Below are 23,857 nucleotides of genomic sequence, written 5' to 3'. Positions count from 1 at the left end.
AGAAAATGCACGAAAGACTTGCCTACAAGCAAACCTTATGAAGGCATTTTCCCAACTGAGAGTTCCTTTCCCCAGCTGATTCTAGCTTATGTCAAGTTGATATAAAACTAGCCAGCATAGTAGGGTTACTGGAGATTAAGCTCAGGGCCTCACACATACTAGGCAAGTACTCATGAGGGAGCTGTAGCCCTAACCATCCGGCTCATTCTTCATGAAGGAGAGATAATACACCTTGGGCAGTGGCCTTCTCTGATGGCAGCTGACTCCACCAATGAAGACTTTGTTGGGCATCACAAGTCTGGGGACTCCGATACCACATCTGTGTGCACAGCCAAAGCGACACTTGGCTGAAGAGGTCATGCACTGTGACAGGTATCTGAGACAGTTTTGAAAAACCGAGGGCACAAACTACATTCCCCCATGCAGTGGAGAGGTTCCCCACTCATTCTTTGAAAGTCACAGTGTCTGTGAATCTCAAACGAGCTCTGGGGACATAAGAAATAGGACTGGGTCATTGAGCACCCTCTTTAAGATGGCGGCAAAATATTCCCCTGTTGAAGACCATGGATGGGAGTGAAAAATCCTAGGCAGCAATCACACCATACTTATCAAGAGGATCTAGAAACAGAGCAGCAAATGAACTCTGCTTTAAGTACTCACTAACTCCTTGTCATTCAACAAATTCTTCAGTGCAAAAAAAAATTCAAAAATACCATTCACCGGATTCATTAATAGAGAAAAGTCTACTATCTTTCCTGTGTCTTCCCTTGTCAATAAAATCTTGAATCTGCAGTCCAAATCCCCCAGAGTGTGAGAAATTGAATAGGACTTCATCATAACATTCAATGATTGTCCCATGTGCTAACTCACCTCTGACATGATTACCACCACTCCCTGTGGGCGAGTTTCTCCACAACCATCTGCATAGTGAACCAGTGGCTCCCATCCATGGGCACCACCAGCAGCCTGCCTGCCTGGGCAAAGCCAGAGGCCAGCAGCAGACACACACACAGAGGAAGGGAGGCTGGGAGACCTGCAGGAGCCATGGGAGAAGCAGATCCCAGGGGAATCCAGCTTCTGGGTCTTTGCTGCTCTGATTTATGGAGGAAGGGGATTGGGGGGGGAGGAGGAAGAGTACAGGGACAAACCTTCCCCTGTGGAGGGCATGCACTCACTGCACATCCGTCAAGGCACACTCCCTGACAGTGGGTAACCAATAAGAGCAATAACAAATGAGCAGTCTTCATTGGGCTGCCAATTGTATGTTTACCTGATCAAGAAAGCTTAAAACCTTTAGCCCTGGACAGAGGCGTGCAATGTGTCATCGGGTAATTTACAAATAGCTATGAAGAAATGTGTGTGACTCCACAAGTATGCCAAAAGTAGGGGAAAGTGAGTTTTGAAAAAAGCTTGCATTTCTGGAACAGGTTTCAAAGCAAAATGGGTGTGATTTCTTCAGACTACCACACTCTTTGCTCAGAAAGGAAATGCTGCCTCTGCTTCCAAAGCGTGAGGGGAGGGTCCTTAGCCTGAGTGCACACCCGCATGCATGTATGCATACATGCACACATGAGCGCACACACCACAGTGAACCAACTCTTCTCCCAAAGGATATATCTGCATCACAGTCTTTCATTTACCACTCAAAGAACATTGCGAAAGAGGGACCACCAAGACCGTAAGAGTCAGAATACCAGGAAATCTGCTGTGAAACAGTCTGTCTGGCGTAAACGAAACCGGAACAATGGCAATATCAATGGACAGGCTAATGTGGAAAGGAAATTTTCACAGGGTCCTAGTGCTAGACAAAGAACTACAGGCAACTAATGACTACTGAGAGAGGGAAGGTTAGCCTCTCCCAGGCATGAGACCTTTATCGGTTGTCCAATACAAAGTGGTCAGCCCTGAAACCATGTACACACAAACAATGAAAACAGACTCAGCAGGCTCTATTTGTATATTCGTGAAACACACACACACACACACACACACACACACACACACACACACACGAAACAATAATAATCAAGAAGAAGAGGCTATCAATTTGAGAGTGGAGGTATGGATGGGGTTGGAGGGAGGAAAAGGAAAGTGATAATAATATAATTCTGTCTCGATTAAAAATGTAAGCAAAAAAAAGTTGATCCAGAAAAATTATCACTGTTACAGGAATTAAAAACATTCCTACATAAGATGGTGAAAACACTCAGATATTTGAGATTCAAACAAAACAAAACATGTTGAAGTCTTGAAAAATTTAAGAAAAAGTTACCATTTAAAGCAAAGGAGAAAGTTAACCAATTTGGACTCCCACAAACAAAAACAGTGGAGAATAAAAGAGAGCACATATTTGAAAGGCTGTGTGTCACTATTCCTGAACTGCGGAGGAGGGTAATTGGTAACATCGGCTACCAGATGTGAGCGTGCTATTGTCGGCTACCAGATGTGAGCGTGCTATTGTCGGCTACCAGATGTGAGCGTGCTATTCGCCCCAGAGGGAACTCAAAGGACTCAACTGGCCAGGGAAGCAGGCCCTGAAGACTGAAGCAGATACACAGAATTTTTCATGTTCAAAATTAATGAAACGCTGCTCCTTAGGTTCTGTGCTCCTGAGAGGAGAGTGGAATTAGGAAATGCTCAGAGTTTAAGAAGGGACTAAGGATGACTAGTCCTGGAAGTAAACGTCGATCAATATTAGATGGTTAAAAAGACAGAGGTACATCTGAAACAACACACTGTGGTGAAAAGGTAGAGGGGGAGGGGAAGAACACAGAGTGGGAGGTGGATTGATCAAACCACATTGTATACATTTATGAGATTCTCTCTCTATGTATATATATATATATATATTCATATATATAACAAAAATAACATTAAATTTTCAAGTATTAGAAGATGGCTATCACTTACTGAAAGGTGAAAAAGGAAGATGAAGAATCTTATGTCCAGACTGACGCTGGATCTTATTTTAAGAAAAGAGTTCTGAATGTTTAGAACTACACATACTATTTGTGAAATAATTCCTCAAAACTAAGAAACATACAAAACTCTTAGGGGCACTTTTTAAAAGAAGAGGTAGAATACAGGAATGAGCAAAATGAAGCTTCATTTCTTACTGTGTTTCTCACTCTGTTTCAAAAACAATGCAGGTTGGTGATTATGTACAAGAACGTTACGGATGTACACACAAATCAAGAAGCACTATTTATACATCACACAACTGCACAACTGTGTGTGAATGGTCAAAAGAATTAGTTGAAGCAAAGAGACTGAAAATGACAAGTGGAAATGACAAACCACAGCTCAGTAAGGAACAACTTCATTGCCGGAAGCCAGGCCTCCCGACCTTCCTTCTCTCCCTCCCTCCCTCCCTCCCTCCCTCCCTCCCTCCCTCCCTCCCTCCCTCCTTCCTTCCTCGCACCCCCCCCCATATATATCTTACTTTCTTCCTGTCTCCATGGCTGGCTGGCAGCTGCCTGAATTCTGGCCCCAGGCATCTCCCTCTCTTCTTCCCTCATTCTCTGTTCTTCTCACTTCTCTCACCTAGATTTTTCTCCTGTTTATTCTCTCTGCCTGCCAGCCCTGCCCTTCCCCCTCCTGCCTAACTACTGGCCATTCAGCTCTTTATTAGACCAATCAGGTGCCTTAGGCAAGGTGAAAGAAATGCAACACATCTTTACATAATTAAACAAATGCAGCAGAAACAAATGTAACACATCCTAACATTGTTAACAAAGGCAGCAGAAACAAATGTAACAAACTTCACATAGATTTTTTTCTTGTTTATTTTACTCAGCTTCACATAAAGTAATATTCTGCAGCAGAAACAAATGTAACACATCTTTGCCTAGTTAAAATAATATTCCACAACACCTCTCTTCATGTGCTAAAGGAGAGATAACATACCTTGGAAATCGGCTTTCCCTGGTGGCAGTTGATCCCGCCCACAAAGACCATGTTGGGCATCACAGGTCTGGGGACCTCCAACATAAAGTCAGTGCGCAACAGCCAAATGGACACTTGGCTGAAGAGGTCATTCATAGTCACTGGGGTCTGGAGAACTTCAGAGGCAATGTCTGTAGCAACTTTGAAAAACTGGTGGCAAAATGCACGCTCCCCCATGTAGGAGAGGTAGTTCCACACTCTCTCTGTGAAAGTCATGGTGTCTGTGAATTTTGAGAGAAGTCTAGGAACATAAGAAGGAGGGCTGGGGCACTGGGCACCCTCTTCAAGATAGTGACAAAATATCCCCCTGCCAAAGATGACAGACGGGAGCGACAAATACTTGGCCACAGTTAAGCCGCACACATCGAAAGGATCTAGAAACACAGCATCAAAAGAACTCTGCTTCAAGAACTCCACTAACTTCTTGTCATTAAACAAATCTCTACAATGTGAAAACAGTAATTCAAAGAAACTTCGGGCTGGACTCACTATGAGAGGAACCAGCCCCTCTGCCGCACCTTTCCATTGAACATCAATAAAAACCTTGAACTCGTTGTTTAAATCCTCGAGGGTGTGAGAAATTGAGTACGTCTTCACTGTCATGTTCAGGGATTTTCCCAGCTGCCAACTCACCTCTGGCACGACTACCACCACCTCATGTCCTTTGTGGATGAGCTTTTCTACAACCGACTGCATGGTGAACCAGTGGCTCCCATCCATGGGCACCACCAGCAGCCTGCCTGCCTGGGCAAAGCCAGAGGCCAGCAGCAGACACACACACAGAGGAAGGGAGGCTGGGAGACCTGCAGGAGCCATGGGAGAAGCAGAAGCAGAGCCTGAAGCAATCCAGCAGCAGGAGACTCCGAGCTCTTCTAACAAAGGAGGAAGTGTGAGTGAGTTAAATCCGCCTCCTCAGGAGGGCGTGTACTCACACCACTAAGAAACAACAATCCCGGACAATGATTTACTTGGGAGAATAGTAGTAAATGATCTAACATTATTATAAGATGTACTCGTTTGCTCCCCAGATAAGAAGGGTGTGTGATCTAGTTCTTGGACAGAATCAGGCAATGTGAGTTTAGACATAGTTGTGGAGAAATATACTTGACCCTGAGGAGTCCAAAAGTTTTCACAAAAGGAAGCAAAGTTTCAAAGAATCTTACATTTCTAGAATTGGTCTCAAAGCAAAATCTGGACATTTTCTTTAGAGCGCCAGACTGTGCTCCAAAGGGATTTGCTGCCACTGGTTCCAAAGCCTATGGGAAGGGTCCTTAGCCTGGTCCCACCCACAGTCAGTGGTTAGGAACAGCTCTGCCAGATGAGCAATGCCGCTTGTCTTGGTGCCTGTGCCGTGAATTCTTGTTCCACTTCCAAACACTGTGTCCTCTGAATTGCTGATGGAAGAGTGACAACCGTCTTCACAGACCACCCCAGGGACTAAAAGGAAGTTGACCATCATCCCAGTTCCAACATCTCGATGTTGTAGACAGTTGCATATTCTATGGAGAGGCTGAGAGCTCTGATGTGAGCCTTCTCAGTTAACCAGGGACCTTCTGCACAGATCTCTGGATTTGTCTCACATGCCACTGCTGCATCTGCACGGGTGTCTCCACCTTGTGGTTGCTGTGAATGGTGCTGACAACCATACCTCATGCAGGTTTTTCTTAGGGATTGGTCCTTTCAGTGTACATTCCCCCCACACCCCCACTTCCTACCTCCTAACCCTTCCACCTCCACCCCCCACATCCTTGAGCTCCCAGTTTACCCAGGAGATTTTATCTATTTCCCCTTCCTGGGGTGATCCATGTATTCCCTCTTAGAGTCCTCCTTGTTACCTAGCTTCTCTGGGGTTGTGGTTTGTAGCCTGGTTATCCTTTGCTTTACATCTAATATCCACTTATGATTAAGTATATACTGTATTTGTCTTTCTGGGTCTGGGTTGCCTCACTCAGGATAGTTTTTTTCCAGTTCCATCCATTTGCCTGCAAATTTCATGATGTCATTTTTTTTTTTTACCATAATACTCCATTGTGAAAATGTACTCCATTTTCTTTATCCATTCTTCTATTGAGGGGTATCTAGGTTGTTTTCTGGTTCTGGCTATTATGAATAATGCTGCTATGAACATAGTTGAGCAAGTGTCCTTGTGGTATAATTGTGCATCCTTTGGGTATATGCCAAGAGTGGTATAGCTGGGTCTTGAGGTAGATTGATTCCCAATTTTCTGAGAAACAGCCATACTGATTTCTGAAATGGCTGTGCAAGTTTGCACTCCCACCACCAATGGAGGAGTGTTCCCCTTTTTCCACATCCTCTTCAACATAAGCTGTCATCAGTGTTTTTGATGGAATCTCAGAGTCATTTTGATTTGCATTTCCCTGGCAGCTAAGGATGTTGAGCAATTCCTTAAATGTCTTTCAGCCATTTGAGATTCTTCTGTTGTGAATTCTCTGTTTAGTTCTGTTCCCCATTTTTAATTGGGTTATTTGAAATAGATATCTTGATAGAGGGAGCCATTATGGGGTTAGGGAGAAACCTGGTGCTAGGGAAATTCCCAAGTACCCACAAGGATGACCTCAGCTAAGACTCCAAGCAATAGTGGAGAGGGTACCTGAAATGACCTTCCCCTGTAATCAGATTGATGACTTTCATAATTATCATCATAGAACCTTCATCCAGTAACTGATGGAAGCAGATGCGGAGATCCACAGCCAAGCACTGGGCTGAGCTCCTGGAGGCCATCGAAGAAAGGGAGGAGAGTTTATAGGAGCAAGGGGGGGGGGATCAAGATCATGAGGGTGAAACCCACAGAGACAGCTGACCCAAGCTAGTGGGAGCTCATGGACTCTGGCCCTCTGACTGTGGGCAACAGTTGTGTGGCTTGGGCAGTTGGTGGGGCTCCTGACAGTGGGACCAGGACTGATCTCTAGTGCATGAACTGGCTTTTTGGAGCCCATTCTCTATGGAGGGATAACTTGCTCAGCCTTGATGCAGAGAGGAGGGGCTTGGTCCCACCTCAACTTGATATGCCAGACTCCCTATGGGAGGCCTTGCTCTCTCTGAGGAGTGGATAGGGGTGGGGTAGGGAGGGAGGTGGGGGGAGCAGGTAGAGGGGGCAGGGAACTGTGGTTGGGTTGGTATGTAAAATGAAGAGGAAAACCTTTTAAATTAAAAAAAAAAAAGACTACTAGCTCATAAGGAAGTTCTGGTGTTCGCTGCTGAGAACCATCAGGCAGTTCTTCAGAGGGCTGTATCATTTTCACTTCCCACCAAGCCTATACTAGTGTCTGGGTTCCACAGACGCTCTAAAGACATTTTTACTGTTGTTTCAGTTTGGGTTTGGGGTTTTGTTTTGTTTTTTCATCTTCATGGTAGTGTGGATAGCATCTTGTAGTTTCTATTTGCATTTTAAAAACCATTCCCAAGTCCTGCCTGATCTTGCCAAGACAAGAAAGCAAAGCTTAATTTTGAAAGGCCTAACCCTGCAGTCTCTAATCTTCAGAAACAACCTTTTCTCACTTCCCCGTGAATTACTTGAGAATCTCTCATTCACCGAATACACCCCACCCTGGTATGTGAGAAAAACACCACCCCAATATCAAGTCTTTAACGTTCAGCACAGCATCCATTCATTCAGAATTGTTGCTCTAACTAGGTAGAAGTTTGTTGAGCTGTATAGGCTTTGGGTCTGGTTAATCTTGGTACAAGATGTTTTTATTTATTTACAAGTATTTTTAAATAACAAAGTTCGTTTAATTTTTTTAAAAAATCAGGTATATCACACATTATTTCATGTATTTATTTGATTTTTTAAAAATTATTATTTATGTTATGTGTGTTTTGCCTCCATGTATATATGTGGACCACATGGAAACCAGAACTTCCTGGGACCGGAGTTACTGTTATAAATTGTGATGTGGTTGCTCGGAATTAAACCTGGGTCTTCTGAAAAGCTGCCAATATTCTAACTACTGAGTCATAGCTCCAGCCCCATAAATTATTTTAAATAATCATAAGGATTTGAGAAGCTTGTGATTATCTTAATTATTTTAATATTCAGCATATTTTTAATTCTGATAAGAGTTTTGAAAACTATATTGTTTAATGGAATGCATATGTTTTACTTGATAAAGTGCTATATACATTTTACACAAATGAATTCATATGTATATCTTCTTATTCTTGATATTCTGTCCTATTACTGTTTTAAAGGTGAACAAAGTCTTTTGAAACTCTGAATCAGCCAGTATAAGAATTAAAACACACAGGTCCACTGTTATAAAACACACACAAAGAAACAGAGTGTTTGACCTGAGTTCACTTGACTCCTAATTGAAACATCTCACGGCAGCAGGGCAGTCCAGAGTCTTAAAGGCGGTCTTAGTCAGGATTTATGATGTGTGATAAAATACCGTGACCAAAAGCATCTGGGGGAGGAAAGGATTTATTTCAGCTTTCCACTCCTAGGCCACACTACCTCACTGAGGGAAGGCAGGGTAGGAACTCTGGGCAGGAACTGAAACAAAAGCCATGCCTGAATGCGGTTTATTGGCTTGCTCCTCATGCCTTGCTCAGCCTGCTTTCGGACACCACCCAGAACCAGCAGCCTAGGGCTGGCACTGCCTCCCATGGCCTGAGCCCTCCCACATTAATCACTGATTAAGAAAATGCCCCCCAAGCTTGCTTACAGGCCAATCTTGGGACAGTAGTTTCTCAATTGTGGGTCCCTCTCCTCAGATAACTTGTGGTATCAAGTTGACACAACCCAAAGAGAAACTAAATAGTATAATAATGTCAGGGTCCTTTGCATGTTATATGTACCTGATAAAACTTCTAAACTAATAAAGAAACTTAATACCATGGCCAGATAGAACACAAAAGGACAAGTGTATACTTCAACTGCCAATAACCACTTCAAAACCCAAATAAACTAACCTGTACACCATAGCTTTAAAATAATAAAAACCTAGAAATACATTTTAAGGATGAAGATAAAAATTTGTTCATAATGGACAATTTTTAAGTACAAAATGTTATAATGGGATTAAATAAAATCTAAATACGTAAAATAGAATGCATCTTCCTGACTAATAAGACACTATCAGAAACATACCAGTATTTCTCCAACGTTTGTTTTGATTTGTGGAGCTTCACAACAATAATTTTCAAGGGTGTATTTTTAGTTATAAGTACCAGTGTGTCTGTACGGGTGTGTGTGCAGGTGTGTGAAGGTTCCCACAGAGGCCGGAATCAGGAGTTCGCTTCCTGGAGCTGAAGCTAAAGGTGGTTGTGAGCAGTCTGACAGGGGTGCTGGGAGCCAAACCTGGGGCCTCCTCAAAAGCAGCACCATCTCTCAACTGCTGAGCTGTCTCTCCACCTCCAACAACACCGGTTTTTAAGTTTTAAGGGAGAATATGTTATGGGCATCACCAACACCATTTGGAAATCAGTAAGCGTGGGATCTATACTAAAACTTACTGCAGAGGCCATCAGAGGAAACACAGGGCTGCCCAGGAGTGTGGCAGAGCAGAGAGGCTGGAAGCAGGCAGAAGCAAAGGTGGAAAGTGAAAGCCTGACAAAGATGTGTTGCACGTCCTCCTCAAAGAGGGTTAGTGAACTGCAGTCGCCGCTCAGCAGCAACTAAATTTAGATGCCTACACCGTATAGGGTCAAGTTCTCAGAAAAATATGGTCAGCCTTAGAGGAATTTAAAATGCTCACATAGGAGATGGTGTAAACATTCTGATATTTTAGTCTCAGAAACAGCAATATGTGTTAAAATTCAGAAAGTTTCAAAGAAAAAGCTAACATTTAAAGTGGAGGGAAAAGTTAACCAATTTGGACGACCCAAAACAAAAACCGAGTCAATTAAAAGATGAACAGTCATAGAGCCAGAGAGGTGGCTCAGCAGTTAGGAGGATTGGCTGCTTTTCCAGAGGACCCAAATTCAGTTCCCAGCATCCACATGGCTGCTCACAGCCTCATGTAATTCCAGATCTGGGTAATTGTTGCCCTCTTCTGGTGCCATAGGGTACTGCATGCATGTGATACTCATGCATAAAGGCAAAACACCTTACATATAAATAAAAATTAAAAGATAAACACTTAAGTAAAAAGGTGCAGCACATATTTGAATTGCTAAGTATTAATATTTCTGAACTCTAGAGGCTGGTAGCAATTGGAAAGATGGAAAAAGGATGTCAATGTGTAATTTACCAAGGAGAATATGTAAATCACTCAACTGCCTACCGAAACAGATAGTATACATTGAAACAGCTACACAGAATTTTTCATCACCCAAACTGATAAAACTTTAAAAGTTGGACAAGATCCAGAGCAGAAGAGGCCATGGAAAATGAGAACTCTCACATACAGCTGACCGAATGATGAAGTCGCTCAGAGTTCGGAAAGCAATTATCCAAATGCACTGAACTGTGGTGTGTGCACACCTAGACCTAGCCACTCTGCTCCTGAGTCTCTCACCATGCTGCTGAGACAAATGGCAGGATTCGGAAATGATCTGTGTTTAAGAAAGGACTAAGGAACCAGGCTGTGGTGGCACACACCTTTAGTCCCAGCACTGGCAGAGGCAGACGTGGGCAGATTTCTGGTTCAAGGGCAGCCTGGCTTACAGAGTGAGTTCCAGGGCTACACAGAGAAACCTTGTATCAAAAACAGAAAGAAAGAAAGAAAGAAAGAAAGAAAGAAAGAAAGAAAGAAAGAAAGAAAGAAAGAAAGGAAGGAAGGAAGGAAGGAAGGAAGGAAGGAAGGAAGGAAGGAAGGAAGGAAGGAAGAAAGAAAGAAAGAGAGAAAGAAAGAGAGAAAGAAAGAAAGAACTGAGGATGATTGGTCCCATCTGGAATTAAATATCTACCAATATTTGTGGGTTAGAAGGACATTTAAAACAACACACATTTAAAACAACCCACTTGCCATTCCAGGGTACGGGAGAAGTTGGAAAGGATAGAGAAGGGGTGGATTTGGTCAAAGTAGATTTTATACATATATGAGAGTCTTAAATAAAAAAATTAAAAATAATTTGTAAGAGAATATGATAAATTTACTGTTGTGAGGACGATCACTTGCCTGAAGGTGAAAAAGGGAGCTGAAGACCTTACATCCAGGCTGCTGCCGGGGCTTCTTTTAAGAAAATGGTTCTGAATGTTTAGGACTACACATGCTATTTGTGAAGTAATTCCCCAAAACTGAGCCTTTTTAAAAAGAGGTGGAATACAAGAATGAACAACATGAAGCTTCATTTCTTACTGTGTTTCTCACTCTGTCTCAGACAACAATGATAAATGCAGCCTGGTGATTCTAAGAGCGGCAGCGGTGTGCACACCTGTCAGCAAGCAAGGCTAACGAGGTACACTGCTGCACGATTGTGTGAGGGATCAAAGATTGTTGGACCAAAACAAAACTGAAAATGACAACACACAGCGCAGTAAGGGATAATTTTCTTGTCCAAAGCCAGCTCGCTCTTCATGTGCTAAAGGAGAGGCATCATACCTTGGAAAGTGGCCTTCCCTGGTGACAGTTGATCCCGCCAACAAAGACCATGTTGGGCATCACAGGTCTGGGGAAATTCAACACAAAATCTGTGTGGAACAACCAAATGGCCACCTGGCTGAAGAGGTCATCCATAGTCACTGGGGTCTGGAGAATTTCAGAGGCAATTTCTGTAGCAGTTTTGAAAAAATAGGGACAAAATGCATGCTCCTTCATATAGGTGAGAAAGTTCCACACTCTCTCCGTGAAAGCCATGGTGTCTGTGAGTTTTGAGAGAATTCTGGGAACATAAGAAGGAGGGCTGGGGCACTGGGCACCCTCTTCAAGATAGTGACAAAATATCCCCCTGCTGGAGACCACGGACGGGAGCGAAAAGTACTTAGCCACAGTTAAGCCGCACACATCGAAAGGATCCAGAAACACAGCATCAAAAGAACTCTGCTTCAAGAACTCCACTAACTTCTTGTCGTTAAACAAACTCCTACAGTGTGAAAACAATATTTCGAAGAAACCTTTGCCTGAATTCTTTAACAGAGAAAACATTCCTACTTCTTGAGTTTTCCATTGATTGTGAGCAAAAAACTTGAAATGGTGGTTCAAATCTTCCAGAGTGTAAGACACAGAGTAAGTTTTCATTGTAATATTCAGGGATTTTCCCAGCTGCCAACTCACCTCTGGCACAACTGTCACCACCTCATGCCCCCTGTGGATGAGTTTCTCCACAACCATCTGCATGGTGAACCAGTGGCTCCCATCCATGGGCACCACCAGCAGCCTGCCTGCCTGGGCAAAGCCAGAGGTCTGCAGCAGACACACACAGAGAAGAAAGGAGGTCATCAAAACTGCAGGAGCCATGGGAGAAGCCCCGTCCAAGGCGATTCAGGGACTATGACTCTGAGTTGTTCTAATTTAGGGAGAGTAAGCCAGAAAGCCACCCTCTTGAGGAGGGCGTGTAAGAAAGCACACTCCCTGACAATGACTGACTTTTAAGAACAATAATAATCGAGCCATGATCGAGATACCTACTTGTTTGTTTTCTAGATAAGAAGGGCTTGTGATCTTTTCCTGGGGCAGAATCACACACTGTGAGTTTAGAAATAGTTGTGAAGAAATATACTTAACCCTGAGGAGTCCAAAGGTTTTTACAAAAGGAAGCAAGCTTCAAAGACCCTTACATTTCTAGAATTGATCTCAAAGCAAACCTGGACACTTTCTTTAGTGTCAGCAGACTATGTTCCAAAAGGATTTGCTGCCCCTGCTTCCAAGGCCTAGGGGAAGGGTCCTTAGCCTGGTCCCACCCACAGTCAGTGGTTAGAAACAGCTCTGCCAGATGAGCAATGCCGCTTGTCTTGGTGCATGTGCCGTGAATTCTTGTTCCATCCCGAACTCCCTGGGAGCTGTGGATTGCTAAAATGAGATAGGCAACCATCTTATGGACCACTCCAGGGATTTGATGGCACGTGACTGCCATCCCGTTCACATTTCCCTTTCACATGTTCAATGCAGGGACAGTCACATGTTCTAAAGAGAGGTTGGGACCTCTGCTGTGGGTTTCCCCAAAGGATCTGTGTACTTTTGTCCCACCCTCCCTTGAGCATTCCTTACAGTCAGGCCATGCGATTTCCTTATGGAGTCATCCTTTTTGCTGCACAGTACCCAACTATAGTTTGTTCAGAGAAGAACAAAAGGGTTTTTTAAGACTCAAGTGCATTATGCAAGTTTTCTATATACTTTCGTGGTAACTCAATGACATATGTCAGGTAATGCACTGAGGCACATTTAGTGAGGAATTTTATAGCCAGCCAGAGGCATGATCCTTGTTAGTACCACAACATGGTCCCCTTTTACCTTAAACATCACTGTGAATAGACATTTACTGAGTCAACTGTTTTTCTTGGTGACTGGAGAACCCTCAGGTGATCATCTTTGAAGATTAAAAATAGTTAGGGTGCCATGCCTTTAATCACTGTACTAGGGAGGCAGAGGCAAGTGGATCTCTGTGAGTTCAAGGCCAACCTGGTGGACACAGGGAGTCCTAGGACAGCTGGAGCTACATAATAGACCCTGTCTCAACACAAAAGAAAGCAAAATGGCTAGGGCGATAATCTATATGATTTTGGTATGGGAAGATTCAGGCTCTACTCCTCCCCCCAAAAAATAAACTAACAACTCTCCAGGACCTCATTTTGAAATCTTAACAAGTGAAAACAAGTCCAATAAGAATGTGTGGTTCACAGAACTCAATGAACTTCCAATAGGAAAGAAAGGACAATCGTCTACTCATGTCATGCCACCCGGCCCCTGTTCCCCAATCAGGGCAATGCTGATAAAGAGATCATTTACCCTGAGCACAGACCTACTGGCAGAGAACTAAGTTGGCACTCATAATACAAAGTCCTTAGTGTCACCAGAGTTCCTAGGAGGACTGCCCCCAGAGATATCTCTGGAGGTTGGGAGTCACTAGGAGAAAGGCCATGGTGAGAGAAATGAGAGAGAGGAAGTGAAGGTCTTAGTTACCTGTACACGATCACCGTGGCACCTGATCCCTGCCAGCTATGGAACCTGTCCAGAGACAACAGCTAAAGACTAGCCCATCTACAAAACCAGCCGGGGCACCTTCACAGGCATCCAAGTCACTGATCATACTTCTGCATTTCTACTCCTTCTCAGAGTGCAGTCTGGCTTCCCTGCACAGACAAGGAGAGGCCTCCATGCCTACTTTAGAGGGGCGTGGGGCATGGCTATGATGTCCTTCCTGCTTGTCAACATGATCAGATCTGGAACCATCCAAGAACTAAGCTGCTGGCCGTACTTGTGAGGGCTCTTCTTCATCAGGTGATTTGGAATGGGAAGATACACCTTGAACATGGTGGCGCCCTCTAGTGGCAGTCCAGGTCAAAGGGGTCCTGAGGGCAAAGTTGTGCTTTTTGCCTTCACGGCCCTCCAAACAGTTTATCCCGCTGCTGCCAAAGCCATTGCATTCCTTTCCTGCTATCAGAACTCGGCTTCACCAGGCTTCCAACAGGGACCGAAGACCAGTGGCTCACCAGGGATCGATCCTCTAGGACCCCAATGCCACCTGAAGACTTGTTGGGTACACAACCTCATGGGCTGAGCCTTAGCCAAGTTCTTGGTCTCGCTGGTATAAAGACAGTCATTAGATTACTGGGACTGTGCTGTGTAAGCCAATGTAATAACCCCCCATATATTTGTCCTATCAGTTCAGTTACTACAGAGCACCCTGACTAATACACTAGTCCCATTCCACTCCAGAAGTATTATAAGGCATCTATCTGTTCTATTCAGCTAAAACCCCTGATTAATGATCCTGGGCAGACAGGAAATCTGCTGATCCTCTAGATCTCAGAGACACAAAGGGCATATTCATGCTTAATCAGGAAAGTCAATCAGAAGTTCCCTTCAGTCAAAGAGACACCAAATGGTCCTGCACAGGCAGAGAGACCCCCCCACTCCTCACATTTCATAGATGCATAGTAGATACACCTCAAAGCCACTCAGCTCAGGCAAAAGTCTATACCACATCTCCCACTTGATGGAAAGGGTTTGTTTTTTTCAGTTACACATTTATATGAAGGTAGCCTCTGGCCCCACATTTATTGAGCAGCAACTCTGCTGAACTCGTGAGTTAAGCCTTCAGCCCTGCCCAAGATCTTAAACAATGACATCGACCAACCCAAGACTAGATCTTGAAAACAGATTAAACAGAAGTTGTGGCAGTGCCTGGGCAGCAGTTCCACATGGTAGCTCACCCCACCCAGCATCTCATCCAACAGCAAAGCCGCCACCAGCCCCACCCAGCATCACTGTGGAAGCAGCATGCAGCTTAGTCAACTAGGAAGTTCACAAGAAGTCCTTCTTGCTCAGGGAGTACAGTGGCCCTTCCAGAGTTGCAGACCGGAATGAACAGCAAAGGTCTGTTGTTGCCAAAGAACATGAGTCAAGAGGAGTTCAAAGCAGCAGGTTTTTTTTTTTTTTTCAGCACAAGGACATGGATATTATAAAGAATCAAAGACCCGTGACACACCTGAAGGAAACTAATAAAACTGTAATGGAGGCACCGGAGAAATCGAGATCCTTGAAATGACTGAGAAAGAATGCAGAACAAGAGTCATGCAAATGCTCAATGAACTCTCAGAATAGAGGAAGCAACATTGAATGACAGCAGGCAAAAGGCCGAAGGTGGCAACAGACAAGAGGAAGTCAGGCGACAGATACAGAGCTTTACCCCAGGTTTGCCCCAGCAGAGGATCAGCAAACTGAAATACGGAGTGGTTGAAGCTGTCTAGATACAGAGCAAGAGGGATGAGGCAACTCTACAGGAACGGCAGGACTCTCCCAAGAGACCAACCTGCCATATGACAGGAGTTCACCTGGCACACTCTGAAGATAGTGAGCGATCCTGAGGACAAGAAGAGGTATGTGGTGGTTTGGATAAGAATAGCATCCATAGGCTCATGTATTTGATTGCTTAGTCACCATGGAGTAGAACTGTTTGAGAAGGACTAGGGGGTGTGGCCTTGTTGAAGGAAGTATGTTACTGGGGGTGGTCTTTGAGGTTTTCAAAAGACCATGCTAGGTCCAGTCTCTGTTTGCCTGCCTATTTATCTACTACTATCTATCTATTAATCTATCACCTGTGAATCAGGATGTAGCTCTCAACTACTTCTTCAGCACCATGTCTGCCGTGCCTGCTGCCATGCTCCCCACCATGATGATGATGGACTAAACCTCTGAAACTGTAAGCACTCAATTAAAAGCTTCCTTTTATAAGAGTTGCCTTCATCGTGGTTCCTCTTCACAGCAACGGAGCAATGACTAAGACTGTGAAAACAAATCACACACAAAAGAGTATGAACACTACTCACTGTTAGCAGACTGAATGGAAAGATATATTCAAGGTATTGGGAGGAAGCATATTCGCCAAGAATATTTTATCTGGCAAATTATTTTTTTGTAAATGAGTGAGAGAGCCAAGGTGTGGTGGCACATGTCTATAACTCTAGTGCTCAGTTTTAGCTCAACCTAGGCTGCACAATGATCTGGCCTGAAAAACAGTGAACAATGAAGAATAAAGCTCACATAAACAAATGCTTGCGGAAGTCACCACTAGACCTGATGATAGGTGTTAATGTCATTAAACCTGAGAAGGCCACCAACTGATTATTGCACATCACAAACCCTAATGGTAAAGGCAAAATGTCTGCATTTACAACATTCTAGGCCTGTCAAGATGGAGTGTGCAGCAGATTTATTCCTCTTATCAGGGATAAACTATAAAGCCAAGAATAACGTGTACCTAAAATAAGCTGGGAATTAAACACACCACAAAATACTCAAACTCAAATCTAAGACATAAAATGTAACAAGGGTAAAAGTGGTCAAAGTTGCGAGTAGTAATGTTCTGTGGAAGCCTTGTTATCCAGTGTCACAGCACACTACTGCATAAAAATGGCAAAGCAAAACAGAGGCAGCAAGACATTAGAAACAATGAAGGTATTGTCTCCAAAATTAGAAAGCAACAAGCAGATGGTAGTAGTTCTGTGCCTATCTAGAATTACTCTGAGGACCATGGAAGGCAGTGCCATCCCTGTGCTTGTGGTCCTGGGAGCTATGAGAAAGCAGGCTGAGCAAGCCATGAGGAGCAAGCCTGTAAGCAGCATCCTTCCTTGGCTTCTGCATCAGTTCCTGCCTCCAGGTTCCTGCCCTGACTTCCTCAGTGATGCAAGCTGAAAGAAACTCTTTCCTCCACAAGTTGTTTTGGTCATCGTGTTTTATCATAGCAATAGAAACCTTAACTAAGACAGCATCAATATCACAAGACATGGAATTTTCACCCCTAAGATCTCAAAAAGAATAAGAATGCTCATTCTTCCTCTTTCTGGCCAATATAATATTAGAAGCTGTTGCCAAATATGTTAGGTAAGAGAAATAAGCACAGCATCCCATAGAAAAAAGAATTGAAACTGTCAGTGTTTGCTGATTTCATAATACAGAAATCCCCACACATTCCACCACAAGAAAGAAAAACTTGCTAGAACCAATGAATGAAGACAGTAATAATGCAAGACACAAGGTCAGCCACTAAATATCAGTAGTGTCCTTCACACTAACTGCAAACTACACGAAAAAATAATTCAGAGAAAATTCCATTTATAGTAATTACACCCCCCAAGAAGATACTTAGGAATAAATTTAATCAAAGAGATAAAAAGTCTACACCTTGAAAATTAAAAAAACACTGAAAAAATCTTAAAGAGGCTACAAACATGGAAACAAAAAGGGATAGCCTGTGCTTCTGATTAAACGAATTGATATTGTTGCAGTGTCCATAGTATTCGAGTGATACACAGATTCAATGTGCTGCCTGTAAATGCACCAAAGGCCTTCTTCACAGACACGGAATAGCAATCCATATATTTGTTTTAATTGCAAAAGAGCCCATTGGTCCTACGTAATCCTGGGCAACACAAACAAGAACAAAGATGGAAGTATTATACTAGGCAACTATACTACAATGAGTCGTAATTTGGGGCAATTTATTCAATTTCATCATATGCAAAATAGGTGTCTTAATTTTGCTGTCCTGCATGCAATTGCTTAGGATAACATTGAGAACATGGTTCTCGCCCAATGCATGTTATGTTTTGTTATATCTAATTTGCAAGTTCTCCATAAGAGAATAATTCACCTATCTGAATACAATTATTCATGGAAAGCTCCCAACATGAGGTTAAGCATGACATCTACTCACGCCATTCTGAAGAGGCCTGGATGTGTGGTTTTATTCCCATTAACACCGTGGAGGTGGGAAACAGCTGTGTTAGGCAATGCACTGTCCACCAACCAGAGCTACCAGGGATTCATTGCTGTATTGTAGACAGTTTTCTTGTGCTGGAATTCCATCTGGATTGTCAGCAGGATGTTCTAAAAGCTTCTTGCAGATATGTAAGCTTCAGATATGGGTGACATAGGGAATCAGTACTGGGTGGCTCTAGAAACCATCTTCTCAAACTGTTAATGACCTTCAAACACACCTCAAGTCACCCTACTGACTCTGTCAGACCTAACTTAATCATCCACACACTGTGGGGACCCCACTGCCCCCTACTGACACTGAAAGCCCGTAGAAATAGAACTGAATTCTGCATAAGCAATTTACAAATAATTCAGACTTCTGTCCACATGTCCATGCATCTTGTCTGGCAAGTCCTTTTGGATTCATCACAGGAACATCAAGTCTGGTGGCCCCAGAATCTAACTTAGAACACGAGCCTTCCTCTCTCCAGAGCCTTCTGAGGAAAAACCCTTAGGCACAACCTGCTATGCTGACCATTCGCATCATCCAGCAAGTGTGTTCCAAGTTCCAGGCAGGTTCAGGAGATGTGGCAGTATGAAGCCAACTGTGGTTCCTGCATGGGGGAGTGTAGACACTGTGGGGGAGATTAGTGGATGAATTCATTAGCTATGATTGTGATACAAATGTTAAAATATGTCTCCAGGCAACCATGTGATTTGAAGGGGTGGCCTTCTCGGGGGGTCATGGAAAGCTTCCCAAAGGTATATCATTAGAACCAGAATCAGATGATAAGTGGGTTTTTGGAAAAATGTTTGTGGGAGAAAGAGGATTTCAGAGAGGAAACAGGAGTCAGAAAGACCCCAAGGAAAAGTGGACTGTGGTGGCTTGACAGACTGGGAAATATTGTGGAATAATTTTTTTGTACACTGGGAAGATTTGCCACTGATTGGTTTAATAAAAAGCTGAACAGACAATAGATAGGCAGGATTTTGGGGGCAGAGAAGATGCTGGGAAGAATAAGGGAGTTGCCAACCAGATGCAGAGGAAACATGACATGTAGGAGATGAGGTAACAAGCTATGAGTCACGTGGCAGCACATAAATTAAGAGAAATGGGTTAAGTTTTAAGAGCTAGTTAGAAACAAGCCCAAGCTGTCAGCTGAGTTTTTATAATTAAAAATAAGTCTCCATGTCATGATTTGGGATCTAGATGTCGGGACAAAAAAATCCTCTTACAGGGAAAAGGCAGTATGGCTGGGACACAAAGGTATAGTGATGAGCAGGAATGACAGGCAGGAGGTGAACGGAGCTCTGGCAACTACATCAAGGATGAGAGCTCAGAGGCTAAAACTTGTCCAGCTGATGCATGCCTGGTGTTCTGTGTCTTTGTTTCTTCAGGAATGCCGAGAAGGAAAAAACCACCTGGTGATGTTTCTCATTACCAGATCAATCTCAGAATCACTGAAAATGGAACACCTGCATCAGGGCATCTTCTAATGAGACCGAGACTGTCCCGTATACAACACCACCTACGACATGTGCTAGTCCAATGTACACTCCCTTCCAGTGTAGAGGAACAGGTTCTCATCACCACGCTAGAGCACTATGATGAACTACAATGAGACTGTTCTGCAAGATGCCAGCCCAGTCATTGCAAAACAGTGCAGCACTTTTGCAAGTTTGAAAAGTATTTTGAAGGTTGAAAGATGGAATTCACTGGAAGGCAACAATATTGATTGTTACTGGAGCCAACGAGGAATTCCACATGGAGGAAAGAGACTGGACTCAATTCTTGAATTTTTTTTTAAAAGAAAAGAACCTTATCTATAATAAGAATTTGTCACCCTCAAAATCAACAAAACCTTAAAAGTTGGACAATATCCATAACAGAGGAAGACATGGAAAAGTGAGAACTCTCATAAACAGATGATCAAATGGTTTGAAAGCAATTAGCCTAATGTACTAAAATGTGGTGTGTGCATACCTAGACCAGTCACTCTGCTCCTGAGTCTGTGCTGCTGGGATAATAGCAGGATTAAGAAACGCTCTCTCTTTAAAGGACTGGGATGATTATTCCAGTCTGGAACTAAATATCTATCAATATTATTTGGTTAAAAAGAAAAAGACACATCTAAAACAACACATTGGTGGTATAAGAGTATGAGGAGTTAGAGAAGATGGAGTTGGGAGGGGTGGATTTGATCAAAATGAATTGTATGCATGTATGAGATTATCAAACACAAAATAAAAAATATATTTTAAGAGAGAAGGTGTAACATTCTCTACTGAAATGAAAAGGAAGCTATCAGTTACTAGAGAACATAAAAGAAGGTAAAGAACCTTATGTCCAGACTAATGCTAGCTTTTACTTTAATGAAATTGTTACAATTTATATTACTATACATATTATTTATAAGATAATATGTGTAGTATTTCCCCCCCACAAACTGAGGAATACAAAACTTTTCATAGTGTTGTCAACAGGATAGGGCATGCGAACAGCAAAAGGAAACATTTTATTTCTTAATTTTTTTCATCATTTTTTCCAAAACAATACTAAAATGCATCTTGGTGATTATATGCTAGAGTATCAAACATACATGCACACAAATCAAACAGCACATATTTGTAAAATGCAGTAATGCATCAGCAAATGAATGGCACAAGACCAGGAAGAAACTCCAAACATGACAACTTACAGGTCAGTAAAGAAAGCTTTTATTAACAGTTTATGATCAGCTTATTCTTCATGTCCTGAAGGAGAGAGAACATACCTAAGCCAGTGTCTTTCCCTGGCAGCAGTTGATTCCTCGAACGAAGATCATGTTGGGCATCACAGATCTGGGATAGTCCAAAACAAAGTCTGTGTGTAAAAACCAAATGGATGTGTGACTGAAGAGATCATACGCTGTGATGGGTATTTGGAAAACTTCAGAGGCAAATTCTATGGGTGTTTTGAGAATACAGGGGCAAAATAATTGCTCCCCCAAGTGGATAAGTTGATTGAGCAGTCTTTCATTGAAAGTCATAACATCAAAGAAGCCAGAGGGAAGTCTAGGAATATAAGGAACAGGAGTGGGGCACTGGGCACCTTCTTGAAGATAGTGGTAAAATACTACTCTGGTGAAGACCACAGATGGGAGTGAAAAGTACTTGGCAGCAGTTAAGTCACATACATAGAAAGGATCCAGAAACACAGCATCAAAAGGACTCTGCTTCAGGTATTCCCCTAGCTCTTGTCATTAAACAAACTCCTACAGTGTGAAAATTGCAATTTGAAAAAGCCAGCTGATAACCCATTAGTAAAGAAAACAGCCTTTGTTTCCAAGGTCTCCATTAGGTATCAGCACAAACCCTGAACTCTCCATCCAGATCCTCCAGCATGTGAGAAGGATAGACACAAACAAGGTCATAGGGTTGTTGTTTTTTATTTTGGATGTGTGGTTGTGCTGTTAATATGCTCTTTATCAAGAGCCTTGAATGACCACATATGTGTTTGTATGTGGCTAAGCATGGTGTGTGTGAATTAGTGTGTTGTGTGTGAGACTAAAGGTAGTGGTGGTGCTCAGTGTGTGTGTGTGTGTGTGTGTGTGTGTGTGTGTGTGTGTGTGTGTGTGTGTGTATGACTAATGTGTGGGATGTGAATGAGTGTGACATGTGCCCAGGTATATAACCCAACAACTCAACTTCTTGCTGGTGAGATTACAGAACAAGAAGGTATTTAAGAACAATCAGCACAGTCTTGTTCACAAAAATAAAAGTTGGTAAACAGGTAAATATCACTAATGATCACTGAAAACATGAGGACAATCAGTGAAAATGGTGTATTGTTATCTGCCATGGTACACGGCATATTGTAGCAGATGACAAGTTAATTCAGATGTCAACCTAGCAGATGAATAACTCTCTGAGGGAGGAAGTTGTTCCAAGCAAGGTTTTTGGGACTATTGACAGTTAAAACTGGTTCCTTCTGTCTGTCATTTCACATATGGAAAAACAGCTGTGGAATCTCCCTATTACCGTGCATTTTCTTCTAATGTATACCTGTAATCTCATGATTACATCTCAACCTAATGGGTATTTGTTTTGTAGACTGCCTAAAGATAATTTCTTCTTAAGCTATATAATTTTTATAAATGGAAATAATACCAGGATATTTTTCATAGCTCAGGCTGACATAGGAAAATAGTATTCTCAGCTACAAAGATAGGTTTTTACACAATTAGCTGATTGAAGACCTCAGAGCAAATTCAAAGTAGACTATTTGGTCCCTGCAAATGAACTGCAGAAGGACAGGTATCTTGTTTGAACCAAGATCAAGCATAAAGCAACTTGGATATCAGTTTCCCAATTGCTCAACTCTGGCTGGTAACATTAAAAACATAACACCCTGCACAAATTCTCTCAGCATCTGACATCTAGATGCATGAACTCCTAATCTAAGTTTTATGAGACAAGAGTAAAGGTTCAACCAACTAACTATTTATGTTTTGGTCCTGTGGTGCTTTTAAGACCACTGTCCCTCCAGAAAGTGCAAAGCACTTGAGCACTATAGGCCTTCTGCCTGATCACCAGGGAGCTTGGCTGACAGCCATTCCCAGCCAAGCTGGCTGCCCGGTCAGTCAGCATAACATTCCAAGTCCTAGAGACCCTGTGATTTTACATGTGTTATCAGAATGGCTTTGCTTCTTATTGTATTCTCAAAATATGCAATGTGATGCTCAAAATGTAACTCATATATTATCCAGGGCTTTCTGTTGGGTATATATATAACTATATAAAGACGAACTAGGTAAGAAAGAAATTTTCAAGATGGAGGAATAAAGAAAGTTAGCAAAAAATGGGTGTGTTCCTTCCTTACCCCTCAAATAGAAAAGTTTAGTTCTCATTAATATCATAGATTATTTTACATACCCTAGATGTGGTCTTGGAGCAGGCACTCTAAAGACCATGATAGTTACCAATAAAAGAAGATGTCAAATCTGTTAATTTTGAATTTGACAGTGTCTAATTTAATGGCAAGGAAAAGAACTTCGTTTATCTTTATGGCTTACAGATTGTCCACTCTTCCAACACCTATTCAATATAGTACTTGAAGTCTTAGCTAGAGCAATAAGGCAACTGAACAAGATCAATGGGATACCAATTGGAAAGGAAGATGTCAAATGGTCTTTATTTGCAGATGATATGATAGTGTGCATAAGTGACCCTAAAAATTCCACCAGGGATTTTTACACTTACAGCTGAATAACACATCCAACAAAGGAGCTGGATACACAATCAACTCAGAAAATCAGCAGTCCTCCTATATACAAATGAAAAACAGACTGAGAAAGAAATCAGTGAAACAGCACCTTTCACAATAGCCTCAAACAATATAAAATGTCTTGTGGGAAACTCTAACAAGGTAAGTGAAAGACTGATACGATAAAAACTTCAAGTCTTTGAAGAAACAAATTGAAGAAGATAATAGATGATGGAAAGATCTCCCATGCTCATGGTTTTGTAGGATTAACACAGTAAAAATTACCATCTTACCAAAAGCAATCTACAGATGCAATGCAATCCTCATCAAAATAGTAAAACAC

The 23,857-nt window shown here is 42.5% G+C and overlaps 1 protein-coding gene and 1 pseudogene across 4 annotated transcripts in view; both read right to left on the bottom strand.

Moving 5' to 3' along the window:
* The window catches only part of LOC102916970 (UDP-glucuronosyltransferase 1A6), a 117,594-nt gene that overhangs the window by 64,034 nt on the left and 29,703 nt on the right, over positions 1–23,857 (bottom strand). Inside the window, exon 1 of one of the 3 annotated variants that reach the window (XM_076549542.1) lies at positions 3,907–4,814. The exons of the other annotated variants lie outside the window; for them this stretch is intronic. Within the exon in view, the coding sequence (XP_076405657.1) occupies positions 3,907–4,761 (855 nt within the window). The 5' untranslated portion in view covers positions 4,762–4,814. Of the gene's footprint in view, positions 1–3,906; positions 4,815–23,857 lie in introns of those variants that run through there. 3 annotated transcript variants of the gene reach the window in all.
* Positions 12,310–22,157, bottom strand: LOC143268259 (UDP-glucuronosyltransferase 1A8 pseudogene; annotated as a pseudogene). Its single transcript, XR_013043968.1, has one exon. The product of XR_013043968.1 is annotated as a UDP-glucuronosyltransferase 1A8 pseudogene (transcript).

The sequence above is a fragment of the Peromyscus maniculatus genome, chromosome 13 (assembly GCF_049852395.1).
Source record: "Peromyscus maniculatus bairdii isolate BWxNUB_F1_BW_parent chromosome 13, HU_Pman_BW_mat_3.1, whole genome shotgun sequence".
In the NCBI taxonomy this organism is placed as follows: Eukaryota; Metazoa; Chordata; class Mammalia; order Rodentia; family Cricetidae; genus Peromyscus; species Peromyscus maniculatus.
Note: the sequence above shows the minus strand (reverse complement) of the source record. Positions and strands in the feature narration are given on the sequence as shown.